The following is a 15,000-nucleotide window of genomic DNA, read 5'->3' on the forward strand; positions in this document are numbered from 1 at the left end:
CATACATTACTCGTCAGACTTTGAGCTCGGATTTGAATATCCGAGTTCAAAGTCTGACGAGTAATGTATGATTCAAATTCGAGTTCAAAGTCTGAGAGTAATGTACGATACTTTTCAAACCACAAGAGAAGATTGCTTACCATATAAGAAAATTGGAAACAAATTTCTCAGTGTATATATAGTATAATATATTAGAATATGTTGGCAACGTAACTATCTTTCAACTGATTTAACTATTGCTGGCCTGGTAATTGTGAAGTTTTTTTTTTTTGCAATAGTACTTGAGAAATACTCTTCAAAGCATGGCTGCATTTAAACTTTTTCTCCTTTATGGATCGAATGATTTTGCTTTGTTTTCTTCTTTAAATCCTTTCTTTCGATAGATTGAGTCGCCGCAAAATAAATTGAACTGAAGATTGTACAAAACACCGGTTAATTTCAACACCACGGTGTTGAAATTAACCGGTGCACCGGTTAAATTTGAAATGACAGCTTGTGACAAAAAAGGATTTTGAAGAAAAATTTTCGAAACTTTTTCGCTATTTAAAATTTGTTTGATCAATTTAACCAGGGATGGTGAGTCGAAAGTTTTTGGAAGAGTTGGAGTTGAAAGCCAAAAAAAAAAATATTCAACTCCCAATTGTTTTTTTTTTCTTTCTTTTTTTCAACTTTTGTTAATTTGCGTGACGATCGCTTGGAATGCTACAATCGTCTAAAATATATGATAAATACAATTTTATTTTATTAACGAAAATAAAGATTTTTTTATTTACTTATGCTTAAATCTGTTATCTAGCTCTTGAGTAATTGACGATTATAGTGTTGAATTTCATCGTGTTTAACATAACAATCGCTATTAGGAATAAGGAACTTGCATGCGTTTGATTCGTGCAATGTAAAGAAGTTGTAATTAGTTTCAGTTTTGAGAAGAATCTCTGAGCAGATGCCATGGTTACAAAGAGTGAAAGAATCAACACAAAGGAATTAAATTGACAAAGCCATTTGACAATGCTGCTTAAAAGGCACCTATTTCGTTGTAAAAATTTTAATAGATTCTTAAATACTTAAAGTTGAATTCTTTTCTCATCTTTCTTTTTCTTTTTTTTTTTTGTTTTGTAATTTTAAAATATTCTTTATATTGTTTTTAATGAAAACCAAATAACATGTGAAGACAACTAAAAATAAGTTGTTGTTTTTATTTGATGAGAAAACAATTTTTTAAGATCGTGTTTTGGTACCGTAATCGATGTCGTTTAAACTTTTGCATTTTTTTTTTAATATCAATATTACTTATTTTTATTTCTTTTCTTTTTTTTTTTTTTTTGAAAAAGTTTTTTTTATTTTAATGTTTGTTTTGATGTTTTTAATTAAATAAATATTGCTTTGCTTCAAATTAAATTTTTCATGGTTACAAAATTATTTTTCAGGATACAAAGTTATTCTTTTTTAAATTAATCTCATAAATCTTTTTTTGTGAGTTTTTTCTTCTTTCTTTTTTCATTAACCATAAAAACTTACGCGAATTACAAAACTTTAATTAAAACCATCCATAATTACCGACCGTCCTGAAATAGGTGATTTTAAGAAATATCTATCTTTTTAGAAAAAGTTATTAATGCTTGAAAAAATCTCAATGCCCAGTGGGCCCATCACATTTGGATCAGTTGTCAACTTGTGACTAATTCAAGTTGTTTAAAGAGGTCAGTAGTTGTAATTAACTTAGTAACTGCTGTTGCATGATTTTGAAAGAAAAACTCATCAAGTATCTTTAAGTAAAAATCGTTTATCTCCTAAAAATCTAACTCTTAAAATCCTATGATGACCCCCTGTGAATATCTTTATCTAAACTTGTTAAAACTTCAGACGCCCTTTGTAGTTCAGACAAATTTTAGATTAGACGCAACCTGCGTTATTTTTATTGTAACGATAGGTATGTCAAATAAATTTTAAGAGCAGCACCAAATGACATGTTGAATTATATTTCGCTGATCTTTTTTTAATTTTAGAGTTTTTTCTGCTAAATATTAATAGCGTTATGCTGAGAATTTGAAAACTGCATCGAATTTAAATATTTAATAAATGTGTATAATTTTTTTCATTAAAAATAACACCATTTTTTGTTCATTAAACTACAATGTATTCTCGTTGTTATATCGGTATGTATTGATAGTCTCGGTATTTAGTCTTGGTGTGGTCTCGGTATAAAGGCGGTAACATTTCTTTATCTTATTGCTCCTTTTTTAAAGATTTCTCTATCAACTATTCGAACGAAAAATTAATAGAATTTTAACATTTCGCGCCTCATTCAGTTATAACTTTTTACACCAAAGTAAGTTGAAATGCAAAAGTTATAATATTAAATGAGGTGACAAGTATTTTTTTAGATTTGTTGTTCAAAATTTGAATTAACTTAAACCAATAATCGTTCTTCAATTTTTACGTTAAAATATTTGATATAATGAGAAAATATATTCTTGTTCACACTTTTTCTTCAATAAATATGATTTAAAATAACGCGAGATATAATCTTATGTAACTCCGCCATTTTTATGGGTAGTGTCAGGATGTGACCTTTTCAAAAGTTTATATTCAAATCGACTTTCTATAAAAGTGTAATAGAAATTTTTAAATAAAGAAACGGTTTTTTAATTTAATTTTTATCTCAAAACAAATAAGGTTACCATGGTTTTTGCGTAAATTTCAATAGTTTTTGTTTAACGGCTGGACCTGTTGAGACGTTTGAGATCGGTGTTACGATAAGCGAACTTTTTTTCACGAAAATGTCTGACTTGAAAATTTATGGTAAAATACCAATCTTCAAACAAGAGACTAAAATCCAAAAAAACCCTTGATGCTTGTGTAAAAAAAACTCAGTTATTTCCCATCAATCCATCATTAATTTTATTCTTATATATATATATATATATATATATATATATATATATATATATATATATATATATATATATATATATATATATATATATATATATTGTATATGTTGTTTGCTTTTAATACGAGCTCAAAATGTTAAAAGAAAACCTCCTACTGCATTAAATTCACAAGGTTAAAACAAATAGTGGTTTTTGAGGTTTGTATTTACGAAACTTGTTTGTTACCGAGATTATTTGTAGAATAAAATAAGATGGTGATATGTTAGTGTATTGATGATTGATATACAGTTGTCAATAAAACAAAGCAATTTCAAAGTTGACTAAAACGACTTTAGCAATCCAATACCTCCATGAAATTATACCACGCAAGAGTTTTTTTCCCTATATTCTCGAAATGAATTGAATTAAGACATGATTATTTTTGAAATAAATTTTTTTATTATCTTTCTTATTAAAACTATAATATCAATGAAAGTTATATATAAATTATTATATGCATAAAATTGTATAAACAACAACAGAAATAAAAATAAAATATTTGAGAATATCGAAACGCAAATAAAAAGTTTAAACTCAGCATTTTAAAAACAACAGCATAAATAAAACAAACAGGTGGGCGTTGCGTAGGGCAAAACCTGGCCTATTAGTCAACTCCAAAGAAAGACCTTTCTAGTGATTTGCCGCAGAGACTCTTCAATCTTTGGCTTTTGTATTGGCTTTGTTTGTGATAGTCGCGAACATTTTGGAAACATTTTTGTTTTAAAGTTGAAAAATTAGTTTAATGTTAAAAACTTAAATGTTTAGAATGGAGACAATGACTAAAAATGCTTAAAGTCTCCGTCACGGGAAATACTGGCGGTATATTTGCTTCAATGTGTGAACTAGCTTCTCGTTTTATTTTTGTATTTTTCCTTTCTTCCTTCGTTTAACAGGTTTTTGTGTACGCAGGTTTTAACGAAGAAACGACGTTTAAAAGTACGAAACAAATAGAAACACCTGCCTTCGCAATAGCAGGTGAACTATGCAGAACAAAACGAAAAATTAAAAAAAAACCTTTAAATAAGCTGGTTTTGTTTTGCGAAAGATTTATAAGATGAACTCAGAGGAATTAAGAATAAGGAAAACTATTCTTGACTCGTTTTTATTTCGAAATCAAGAACATCTCGAAGAATCTAAAGATTCTTTGCTTGACTCATCGACACTTTTGCGAGAGTTTAATCGAAAAGGAATTAGTGAAAAGTTAACAGGGTCATCGAAAATCGTAAACGGCGAGAGGAAACATTTTATACAAGACCAATTTGCGTTCAAAAAGTATTCTACTTTAATACCGGCTCATCGTTCAAGCTGCCCTACTGTTTTCCACAAAGCGTTTGATGGCAGACCCAAGTCCTCTAGCGATAATTCACATCAACAAAACTCAGATGGATTAGTACTTTTAAAAAACGTTCGAATATTAGAAGATTACCACAGAGAAAGTGATGAAGTTAGCATGAGTTCTTACTTAAAAAAATCGTCCCAACAAACCAAACGGAGGTTTGACGAATGCGACAAGGTTGTCGTTAAATCTAACCGCAGGTATCTAGATGACAGATGTTTTGATGGACGATTCTCAGACGACCGTAGATCTTTTAAACTCCTCGATAAAAGAGCAGTGGAATCCGGACAAGAACGAATACAAGAATCTGAAAACGATGAATCAGTGCATTTGGATAGTCCGGAGCATGTTGACCAAAAGGTACTTTACCAACCGATCTATATTCTTCCAACTTCCATTAGTAAAGATGCATTTGATTCAGATCGTATCTCATCTTCAAGTGTTGAAACGTTGAACTTTCCTTTACGTAATGACATACAGCCAATAATGGCATCTTCGAAAACAGAAAGTATGAAGCATTTTGATCCAGAAGCTGCGAAGAAACGCAGTTTTGTATGTCAGTTGTGTGGTAAAGCGTATTGCCGTAAATATGTGCTAAAAATTCACATGAGAACCCATTCTGGTGAAAAACCACTGGAGTGCAATGTGTGCGGCAAACGGTTTAGCGATCCCAGCAACATGAAAAAACATGCAAAGTTACACGGCGAAGAAGACTCCAGATATAATTGTAAACTTTGTGGTAGGCATTTCGGAAGAAGGCGAGGATTAAGAAATCACGTGATGTCATGGCACAAAGACGAGGTTAAAGAGCTAGTCGGTTGTGACGAAGTTAATGAAAAAAAGGATTTGTGAAATATTCTTAGTCTTTTTGTTGTATAATTTTTTAGTTTATTTAAACCATGGTTGACTTCTTCGTTGTTGGCAAGTTAAGCGAAGTTGAAGCAAAGCGTTGTTGACAAGTAAAGCGAAGGGTAGATACTTATTGAAATGTATGGCTGCTAAATTATTTTTTACAGAATGTTAAAAATTTTTTCTTAATAAATTTTTTATCTTGAATTTAATGCAACATAAAACATTTATTCAGAAGAAAAAAAAATTAAGAAAAAACACAAAAGCAAACAGGTTTTAGTAGTTAATTGTTTCAAATTTCTTAAAAATTCATACACATAAAACTTCATACAAATAAAACTTCATATATATAAAATTTCAAACATACAAAACTTTATACATATAAAAGCTTTCATGTAAAAACTTTTATATATACTTTCGTTTTCATATATCATTTGATTCACACCGAATTCTTTAATATGTGTAATAGTAGCTGAGCTTTTAGTTTATTAAAGCCAACCCCGTAATGTCTTCCGTCATAACTCCGAAGGTTGTGACTAAAATTAAATGTATTTACTACACTTACATTTCTCAATTCCCAATATTGGTAAAGCTTTTTATTGAATATCGCTATTTCTTCATTCATTGCACCTGTGACCATTCGTAAAAAACCGAATATTCCATGGATATCAAACCAAATAAGTTTAGGCCATTTGTTTTTAGACGATTTCAATAAATTCCACAGAGGGTCTAAATACACATATTTCATTTTCTCAAAATTTAACTGATAATGTAATCCGACCCCTGCAATAATCCAGTTGTTTTCCTGGGATATTGTTTTATTAATTGCGTCATAAACCGCTGGCATGAGTTGTTGATTATAATCTTGAATCATTTTGATCGTTACTTTTGCTCCGTTACAGATAGCATCTCGAGGTAGTTCTTCACTGTGCTGAGCAACGACCCTGACACTGCAATCTTTATTTGTAATTTGATATTCTCCAGTACACGCAGATTTATCTCTTTCATCGATGTGATAAGGAATGCTACCATTAAAGTAATTGTTGGTGAGGATCATCAGAACTAACGTGTGAATGTGTCGAATTAAAGAGTCCCCTGGGAAAAAAAGAAAGAGTTAAAATGACAACTTAACAAGATCTGTTTGAAGAAAAGAAACTTAGCGCCCTTTAGGTAAAACTATTATGGTGTAATTCTAATTGTGATAGTAATTCTTATCGTTATAATTATTTTTGATATAATTTTTTGTATTATGATCACAAAGAATTCAAGATACAAAAAAAAAAAACAAAAAAAAAAAAATAAATAAAAAAACAAGTTTAAAAGCTACCTACAAATACCATATTAACTTTTCTTCTAAGAAATAAATCACATGTTTCTTCGTGCGATAGGTACTTAAAACGACATCCATTCGGCTTCCACTCTCCTAGTTCAGCTGGAATGCTAGATCGAAAATCGGTGCATTGGCTGCACTCGCAATTTTCAATGCCATTTTCACACGTTCCAGAGACTTGGTTACAGCATGGTTTGTCACTGTCTGGGTTACATTGACCACGTAATTTATAGTCAAGGATTGGATATTGAGCGCCGCATCTAAGAATAAACGACTTTTTTTCATCGTCAGTTACACAGAATATCCCTATTAAAAATATCTCTCAAAAAAAAGGATTGAATCTCTTCTGTCTGTTGTTTCTTCCAAAAGCAATTTACCTTGAGTCATTTCGAAAGAGGAACCTAGGCCAGCCCATACTTAAACGTGTTTCTTCATCTAAACGCCTTCTTTCTTCAAAATCGTTTTTTTTCAAGTCATTGCGTAAAAACCATTTGCCTTCAGCGATGTCGAAAATGTTCTTGCATAATGGAAGTTTTGCTCCATCATTCTTGCGAATAGATCTTTTTGTCTCCAGAAGAAAAAGAAATTGAAAATCTTTTTTTTGTTTTTCGATAATGAAGTAAGCCAATAGAAAAAAGACTGCATTGGCGCAAAGATAGGACAGCAGGAATTTAAGCTTCATTCATTCGTGATTTTTTTTTTTTTTTCTTATTCTTTTAAAAAAAAAAGAACCTTTAAATAAGTTAGGAGTTTGAAAAATGAATTAAAAGCCTTCAAGAATGGTTTTTGCCAATGAGAGACAGAAAATTCTTTTTGAACAATGATGCTTTTTTTTCTTAGTCTTAATGTTATTGCGATCAAATCTCACGTTACCATGGTGTTTGAAAAGTAACCTATAAGCATTTTTTAGAAGAATAGTATTCCAAACTTAGTTCCCAGTTTTTAGGGTAGCATGTTAAAGAAAGAATTGAAAAGTCTTTATTTGCGATTAATCATTATTTTGCATCTAATCTACAAATAAAATTTCGTTTCCTCTGTTTATAGATCGAACGTCGGAATTTAAAACTTTTGAAAAGCACGTTTATCACGTTTTGGGAAACTTTAGCACTAGCTGACTTTTTTAAAGTAATTTTTTTTTTCTATCAAATATCTTGAAATAAAATATTAAATACAATAAGAAATAAAAACGGTTACATAGTAAAAAAAAAAAAAAAGTAACAAGTTTATATAATGGAAAAAATATGCAGCCTGAGTGCCAAATTCTAACGGGCTCGCATATTAGTACGACCGCGGTTACATGTACTTTACGATTAGACTAATGAAACTATTTACACAAGTTTGTAACAAAAACTGAAGTACAAAATAATCATTAAGTAAAAATCGATAATAGTTTTTATTAGCTAGCCTATTTGTTTTAAAAAAATCACCGAAACTCTACTATCAGGCGATACAACCACATGGACAGCACCACGCATATAACCTGAAATCAAGAAAAGAAAGTAAGAAAAAAAAAATGACAACAATGTAGTTGCATTTTTAATATTTCAAAGTAAGTTGGTATAAACCTGTGCCATTCCAGAAGCAACACAAACAATGCCTATTATGAACAAGTGATTGAGCAGGTAACTTTCTAATGCGTCAAAACATCCGAGGGGCTGTAAAGAAAGTGCAAAAAAAAAAATAGGTCTGCAAAATGAACATATAAAAAAAAAAAAACAAAAAAAAAAACGTCATTTTATTTGTCCCACAAAAAAAAATACTGCTATTTTTCTTTTTTAAGCACGAAAATGTAACATTCATCCTTTTGAGAACTAATTTATTAATTTAAAAATGAATTTAACGGAAAATGTTAAATGAAGAGGGTTTCAGAAAAAAGTTAATAAAATCAATCCACAATGAAAAAGTAACTTCTTTGCAAAATCTATGTCTAGTTCATTAAAAAAAAAAAGAAAAAAAAAAAAGAAACTGATAAAGTAATTGAGACATAAAAAAAAGGCAGATTATACCTTAAAATGATATTTTTATACTTAGCAATAAGTTCATAAACATCTCGCGGAAATGTTACTTAGGATGTTAACAACGTTGGCAGAAAGACTTAACTGAAAATACTCTAACAGCTGCATGGCTGCAGCTCATAACTCACTTCTAGTGGAGCCACTGTTATACTTACATTCAAATGTTATTGAAAAATGTTATTGAGTACGTAGAAATATGTTTTTTTTATCTTTAGTACCTAAATTTCTTTTAAATATTTTTCAAAATGAAAAGAAATGAAAACTTCCGCAACTACCATTCTAAAATCCCATCACATGCCAAATAAATAAGTTTTTTAAATGGATTACACTGATCACACTGACTTAACACAACTTATAACAGCTGGCTGCATTTCCCAACATAGCTAGCTGTTGTGAGTACTGCATTATGGTTAGCTGGGCTTAAACGAAAATACTGAAAATATGCTAATAACATTTTCTGAACGATTATATATAAAAATCACTTTTACATGTTTTCCCTAATAATTTATAGAATTCCTTTTTGTTTTTACTTTGTTAAAAAATGTTTTAATAGACTGATAAGATTTTAAAATGTGTTTTGATTTTAAAAAATGGAAAGAAATTTTTTTTTTTTGTACCATCAAAGTTACATAACATTTATCAATATTCAAATACGAGATATTAAAATATTTGTCATTAAATTTTAACTTTTTTGTCATTAGTATTTCAAATAAAAATTATCATTATTATATCAATAAAATTTTCAGTAACAAATAACCACTAAATAACCACTAAATTGCAGGAAAAATAACTTTAGAAGGCTCAAAAAACTGCAACCTAAAATTTTGTAAATTAATTCTTCAAGAACCATTTCAATTTAAATATAAAAATTCTTCAAGAACCGTGTCATTTAATTATAAAAAATCTTGTCAGTATATGGTCTTATTTTAAAGTTATCATAGTTTAAGGATTGATGCAGCATCAATTTTTTGGCAAGCCATTGGGCTGCATGCAGACCAAGAAGTACCAGGTTGGCTAGCAGTGCATGCAACAGTCAGCAATCCCTGCAACAGTGTTTGGTCTTTAAATACCTTTAATAAAAGCTTCAACATGCATTGCAAGGGTCAGAAAACCAGGAAAGTTCTTTCTGAGAGCATTAGTGGAATTCTTTTCACAAATGCAAAATTGCAATTGATTCCAAACCTTTTAACTTGGAATTTTTTTAGGCATTCTTTTATTCAACTGACATTATTTACCCCCCCCCCCCCCCCAAAAAAAAAAAAATCACTTTATGATAAAAGTATATGCTTACATTCATATCGTTTCTCCATATGTTTGAAGGATGCACACGTCTACCACAATTTTCACTTGGTGAAATACAGCATGAGTCAGGTACTAGAATAGCACTTTCATTTTTTCTGGACCATGTAGACCTCTCCCAACTTTTATAATCAACATCTCCACAGCATTTATACTTAAAATTTAAAAATGAAAAATATATGAAATTAAATTTTACAGGAGTTTTTTTTTTCTTAGGTAAACAATGTTGTTATTAACAAAATTATGTTCAGTCTTATAAATAATATTACTTCTAATCTTGTAAATATAATATTTTTTCAAATCTATAACATAATCTAAATCTAAATATATTTCTAAAAATATTTACATTTATTTGAAGTCTATCAATTGCCTTTGTTTTCTTTTCATTTCCAGGTAATCCATAATTAGTTGCTATAGTCACATTTAAACTTCTTTTCACCTCTGTCTGGACCTTCAATTAAAAAGAAATCTAACTATTTATAATCTCAAACTCTTAAAATAAAGATGGTTAAAATAAATTACAACACTTGTTTATACATATCCCCTTATTTGATAAAGCACTCCTATCACACCTCAATCGATAAAGTTGTTGATTGCAAATATTGCAGTCAACTTGCAGATACAATCATAATACTTTGGGATTAACAATTCCCCTAATAAAGAATGTATTGCTATACTATAATTTTTTAATTATCAAGTGTGTTCCATTTACAAGCTATTAGTTTATTCAACTAAATATAATGAGTACTTATTTATTATTTTAATTTAATATTTTACACTACTTTGTTTTACTGCTTGTTGCAGTTTTTTCTTTTTTTAACAACTGTTAGAGATGTCAGCAAACTTTGCATTTTGCTGAAAACTTTGGATAAAGATGAAAGATAATAAAGAACTAACTTTTCCTTATAGTAAACTGATCATTGCAGCAAAAAAAATTGTTGATTTGAGCAGCTTTTGATCAAACAAAATTGTTTGAGAAAAATTATCTCAGTTTAATATGTTTTAGCACAGTTTGTCAAAAAAAAATTATGAATTATGATGTTCTGTGGTCTTGATTTAGGAAAAAGGAGGCCAAAATCAGAAAAGCTGTAGTAAATTTTCTGGAGTGATCAATCAAAGCTCTATATTAGGTTCAGGTGGAGTTAGGTAAGTATTAATTTCGGGCTATGAATGGTAAAACTGACTATAAATGGCAAAAGAAATATAATTAAATGCAGCATTGTGCTGTAAATTTTGGGAGCCCTGTACAGACTGAAAATAATTTTTTTTTTAAATTTTTTTGTATTACTTTGATTAATTTTAATTAAAAAACAATACAAATAAATCAAAAAGCAATTTTTCTTGCTTTTTTGGCTATTGGAGAGGTTTTTTTTTAATGCATTTATTATTTGGGGGCACCTGAAAAATAGGAGTCCCAGTAAATAGCACTTGCAATAGTACAGCACTGATGATACGAGACATTTTAGATAAGGCTCAATCAAGATGGATTTAATTTGCAATTAACAGGTAGAAAAGCTAAAGCAAGTTTGAAGTAAATTTTACAAAATCTACCACCATGAATTGTGTATTTAAACCTGCAAACTGATCTTATTACAACTTATTTTTATATTTTTTTCTTTATAAATATTTTTTTAAAAATGAAATGCAACTTGGAAGTTTTTTTTCACACTTAATATTACTTAACATAACCTTTTAATTTCATTTTTATTCAAAAAGGAAAAATGAAAAAAAAGAAGCAACATTCAAAAACCTTTACACCTTACAGTTATTATTAAATTCATGTAAAGATACAACATGCTTTTCAACTTTATGAGTCCTTAAACTCATTTGCAATCATCCAATCAGCTAATGATTCAAAGTTAAAATGGTTAGCTTAGGATGCTGCATTGCTGAAATTTAATAAATGAGGTTGTACACTTTTTTCCCATTTTCATCAAACAGAAGTTGCACTTGATAAAGTACTATAATTAGCTTTTTTTTTCATTCTATTTTACAAGTAGTTTTCAGGACTCAACAATACATTCTTCTGAAAAGAGTTAGATTGTTTAAAAATTTTATCAGTAGTTTTAGTAAGGAACCATCTGGGAATGAATTTTTATGAAATATACTTTTATTCGACCTTAAGATGGATGGATTTTATTATTAAAATTTTTTTTTTTTTAAATGTTTTTTCTTTGAAGTTGCTTTATTTATTTTACATTTAAAATCTATCAGTTAAAAAAAAATAAATAGCAGGCTCAACATTAAAAATCTGATTAAATTTTAATTAATTTATTTATAATTTGCCTACGGTCAAAATGGGAAATTGTACAATTTTCTTATATAAATAAAGAATTAAAATTTGAATAGTTTCAGTAAAGCACATAACTTTTGTTTCACCTTTTTCACACATATTAACTGAAATAAATAGTATTTTTATACATATATATTGAAATAAATATTTAAATAACATACTGCTCCTTTGTATACATAAGCCATTATGCCACCAACAAGTTCGATCAAACAAACTATAGTTATCATAAGAAAAAACTAAAAAAAAAAGAAAATGAAAAAACTTTATTTTAAAGTTAACAAATCTTATACTACCCTTATACTTGTAACTAATATTAAAATGTAAGTAATGTTTATGTAAGTAATAGTAATATATATATATATATATATATATATATATATATATATATATATATATATATATATATATATGTAATGTAAGTAATTGTCTAAATTGATTATTATATTGTGCACAATATGAAAAACTAAAACTCTACCCCAAGGACCATGAACCTGCTTTCACGAATAGCTCCAATAATCCCAAATATACATACAAACATTGCAAATAAACCACCAGCAATCATTAAACCAACAGTCGTTACATATGTGACACTACCAAGGAGTGTTTCATACTCATTTTTTGCAATTAAAGTCCAAATACCAACTCCAAATACACCTGCTGCACATAGCTGAAAGTAAAAATTTGTTTTTATTTATTTATTTTTTTTTTACATTCTATGCCAAAATTTACAGTCATATAAGTAAATATTTTTTAAATATTTATTTTCACTTCTGTTAAAAAAAACCTAATACAACAATTTTAACCTAATTTAACTAGCTGCTGTATTTTAAAATTAAAAAATATTACATAATAAAAAATTATTTAAAAAATTGTTAAAAAATTAAAGCTAAATATAAATCTTAAAAATACATGATACAAAATTCAAAGAGTTTTTACATACCCACAATATTGCTGCAAAAACCATAAACCATGTCTTCACACAACTTAATGAGACACATGCACGCTTTCCCATTTTGAAGATAGACTCTCTATGCTATTAATGTTTAGTTACTGCATATATAAACTTAAATCTAATCTAAAAAGACAGGCTGGAATGTACAGATTTATAGTGATGAGTGATGAAATTTATTTAACAAAAATTTTGCTGAACAGATGCTTTATGGTTGTTCCATGCATTAACAGTACAGGTAGGTGGATGTACAAGCTTTTTTTTTTTTTTTTTTTTTTTCAAACAAAAGGATATTTACTTTCTTTCGAAATTTCTGAAATATGAGGTCTTTTTTAAAAGTAGATATGTTTACAGTGAAAGATGTTTAGAGGATTAAAATTTCGTTTCGAAGGACTAGTTAAATACAAATACTATAAAAAGAATAGTCTACTAAATGCATTTACCTATATATTTTCCAAATTACAAGAAAGACATAAAGACATAATAAACAGCCTGTATGGAACGGTAGAATGACCGAGATATGTGGTTATGTTAGAAACATAGTACTTTATAAGTGTAAACCAAAAACTTGACCTAAAATTAAAGTCATTAAGGGGAAACATAGACAGCCATAATTGGTTTGAAAGCCCCACCTCCTCAACCTCACTCGCCCGTTCCACTATTTATAGTTGGTTGAAAAAATCGTGCGTCGCTTTGTGCCTCTGGAGGACAAAGAGTGGCAAAAAACCATTTTTTTTTTTTTTACAAAATATACTTAACGCTAATTAATTGATTGCAGCTAAACTTAAGAAATAAGATTTTACCTTTAATGAGTGGTTCCAAACCGTGGTTACTATTACAGATTTTGCTTTTTGTTGAGTGTTTAGTGAGTTAAATGTTTTAATTAAAAACAAGTTTGGGAAGTTTCAGAAAACTCAAGTTAAATTTTTTTTTTAGCAAATCACCCATGTTTTTTAAAAAATAAAAAACCGAAAATGAGACTGATGCATTATCCATTTTATAAATTATCCTTAGTAGCTTTATCCCTAAGTAGCAAAACTAATATAATAACCTTTTCCGATCTCCTAATGCCAGAATTGAACTTGAAATTTTAAGTCAGGTTTCAAATCTGAAGTTCGGTTTCATAATGAGTTGATGCAAGTCACACAAAAAGTCTTTAAAACAGGCCATAGTTTTTTTGTAATCAGTGCATAAGCAAAAGTTACCTTTTTGTTCACGGTCATAGGTACCTAAGTTAATGAATTCAATGATGAGTTGAACTTTAGCTAATATACTTGATATTTTCAGCGTCTTTATACCTAAATCAATCACTCATGAAGGTTTCTTTTTATTAGTATCTTAGAATTATCCTGGTCTTTGCCAGCAGCGCCACCAGAGAACTTATTCGAATGTGTTTTCTTGCTTGCTTGTGGTAAAATCATCAAATGTGTAACTATATTATCGTGCTGATGTTGCACCTGAGTAATTGATGATTTTGTGGCTAATTGCAGATGATTAAGTAACCATGCTGTCAGGTTGTCATTAACGCAAAAAAAAATATAGTGACAGTAGCAGTACTAAGCTTAAAAACCAAATAAACTTCAAGAGTGATGTTAACTTTGCGATGATATAAAAAGAATAATGCCTAACAGTAACTTTGTGTGCTTTTATAATTACACTCTGTTTTAAAGTTGCTGAAAAAAATGACGACAGGTGTCAATTGAAGCTATTTCTATTCAATCTGTTTAAGCTGTTTGTAGCGATAAAAATAATAATAAACACACCACAGTAATATCCTTTCATTTTAAAATTTTTAATTTTAGTTGATTCTCAAACATTTGTTGCATTTTTACATCTCAAACATGTGTTTGCAATTTTATGCATAGTAAATTTTATAAGTGTTTATGTATGTTCAGTTAATTATTTACAATTGAAATAAAAGCACATGTTTTGAAGTTAGCAAAAAAAAAATTAAAGAGAGTCTAATAAAAGTTCTATTAAAACCTAAATTCTTAAA

General features: G+C 28.8%; 5 protein-coding genes across 7 annotated transcripts in view; 3 read left to right on the forward strand and 2 right to left on the reverse strand.

Moving 5' to 3' along the window:
* LOC145181174 (procollagen galactosyltransferase 1-like) overlaps positions 1-15,000 on the forward strand; it is a 381,403-nt gene that overhangs the window by 228,660 nt on the left and 137,743 nt on the right. The gene's annotated exons all lie outside the window — the stretch shown is intronic.
* LOC145181173 (glycogen [starch] synthase, muscle-like) overlaps positions 1-15,000 on the forward strand; it is a 361,885-nt gene that overhangs the window by 228,660 nt on the left and 118,225 nt on the right. The gene's annotated exons all lie outside the window — the stretch shown is intronic.
* Positions 1,592-6,229, forward strand: LOC149883253 (uncharacterized). 2 transcript variants are annotated; one of them, XM_090101257.1, is made up of 2 exons: positions 1,592-1,700; positions 3,827-6,229. In XM_090101257.1, exon 2 carries the CDS (start codon positions 3,988-3,990, stop codon positions 5,119-5,121), a length of 1,134 nt encoding a protein of 377 aa, XP_089957383.1. In that variant the 5' UTR covers positions 1,592-1,700; positions 3,827-3,987; the 3' UTR covers positions 5,122-6,229. The 2 variants fall into 2 exon arrangements, with proteins under 2 accessions (XP_089957383.1, XP_089957384.1); XM_090101258.1 differs by lacking the exon at positions 1,592-1,700 and adding an exon at positions 3,020-3,091 and having other exon boundaries at positions 3,843-6,229.
* LOC145181177 (uncharacterized) lies at positions 5,393-7,592 on the reverse strand. 2 transcript variants are annotated; one of them, XM_080056203.2, is made up of 3 exons: positions 6,826-7,592; positions 6,446-6,708; positions 5,393-6,213 (listed from the first exon to the last, which is right to left on the reverse strand). In XM_080056203.2, the coding sequence occupies exons 1-3, from the start codon at positions 7,128-7,130 to the stop codon at positions 5,558-5,560; spliced, it is 1,224 nt and encodes a 407-aa protein (XP_079912329.2). In that variant the 5' UTR covers positions 7,131-7,592; the 3' UTR covers positions 5,393-5,557. The 2 variants fall into 2 exon arrangements, with proteins under 2 accessions (XP_079912329.2, XP_089957381.1); XM_090101255.1 differs by having other exon boundaries at positions 5,950-6,213; positions 6,450-6,708; positions 6,826-7,197.
* LOC145181182 (CD151 antigen-like) lies at positions 7,565-13,784 on the reverse strand. The gene is made up of 7 exons (XM_090101265.1): positions 12,996-13,784; positions 12,531-12,722; positions 12,217-12,291; positions 10,109-10,213; positions 9,755-9,916; positions 8,014-8,103; positions 7,565-7,928 (listed from the first exon to the last, which is right to left on the reverse strand). The coding sequence occupies exons 1-7, from the start codon at positions 13,065-13,067 to the stop codon at positions 7,872-7,874; spliced, it is 753 nt and encodes a 250-aa protein (XP_089957391.1). The 5' UTR covers positions 13,068-13,784; the 3' UTR covers positions 7,565-7,871.

This window comes from Hydra viridissima, unplaced genomic scaffold, assembly GCF_058129835.1.
Source record: "Hydra viridissima isolate aposymbiotic clone 2 unplaced genomic scaffold, HvirCarnegie_v1 scaffold_10, whole genome shotgun sequence".
Taxonomy (NCBI): Eukaryota; Metazoa; Cnidaria; class Hydrozoa; order Anthoathecata; family Hydridae; genus Hydra; species Hydra viridissima.

Bases quoted from the DNA above. Each gene is read 5' to 3' on its own strand.
- LOC149883253 (XM_090101257.1), top strand. From the start codon at position 3,988: ATGAACTCAGAGGAATTAAGAATAAGGAAAACTATTCTTGACTCGTTT.
- LOC145181177 (XM_080056203.2), bottom strand. From the start codon at position 7,130: ATGAAGCTTAAATTCCTGCTGTCCTATCTTTGCGCCAATGCAGTCTTT. The intron at 6,709-6,825 runs GTAAATTGCTTT...GTTTATTCTTAG, and splicing joins CTCTTTCGAAATGACTCAAG to ATGCGGCGCTCAATATCCAA. The intron at 6,214-6,445 runs GTAGCTTTTAAA...TTTTTTTCCCAG, and splicing joins AGTTAATATGGTATTTGTAG to GGGACTCTTTAATTCGACAC.
- LOC145181182 (XM_090101265.1), bottom strand. From the start codon at position 13,067: ATGGGAAAGCGTGCATGTGTCTCATTAAGTTGTGTGAAGACATGGTTT. The intron at 12,723-12,995 runs GTATGTAAAAAC...TTTTACTTTCAG, and splicing joins TTTTTGCAGCAATATTGTGG to CTATGTGCAGCAGGTGTATT. The intron at 7,929-8,013 runs GTTTATACCAAC...TCTTGATTTCAG, and splicing joins TTGCTTCTGGAATGGCACAG to GTTATATGCGTGGTGCTGTC.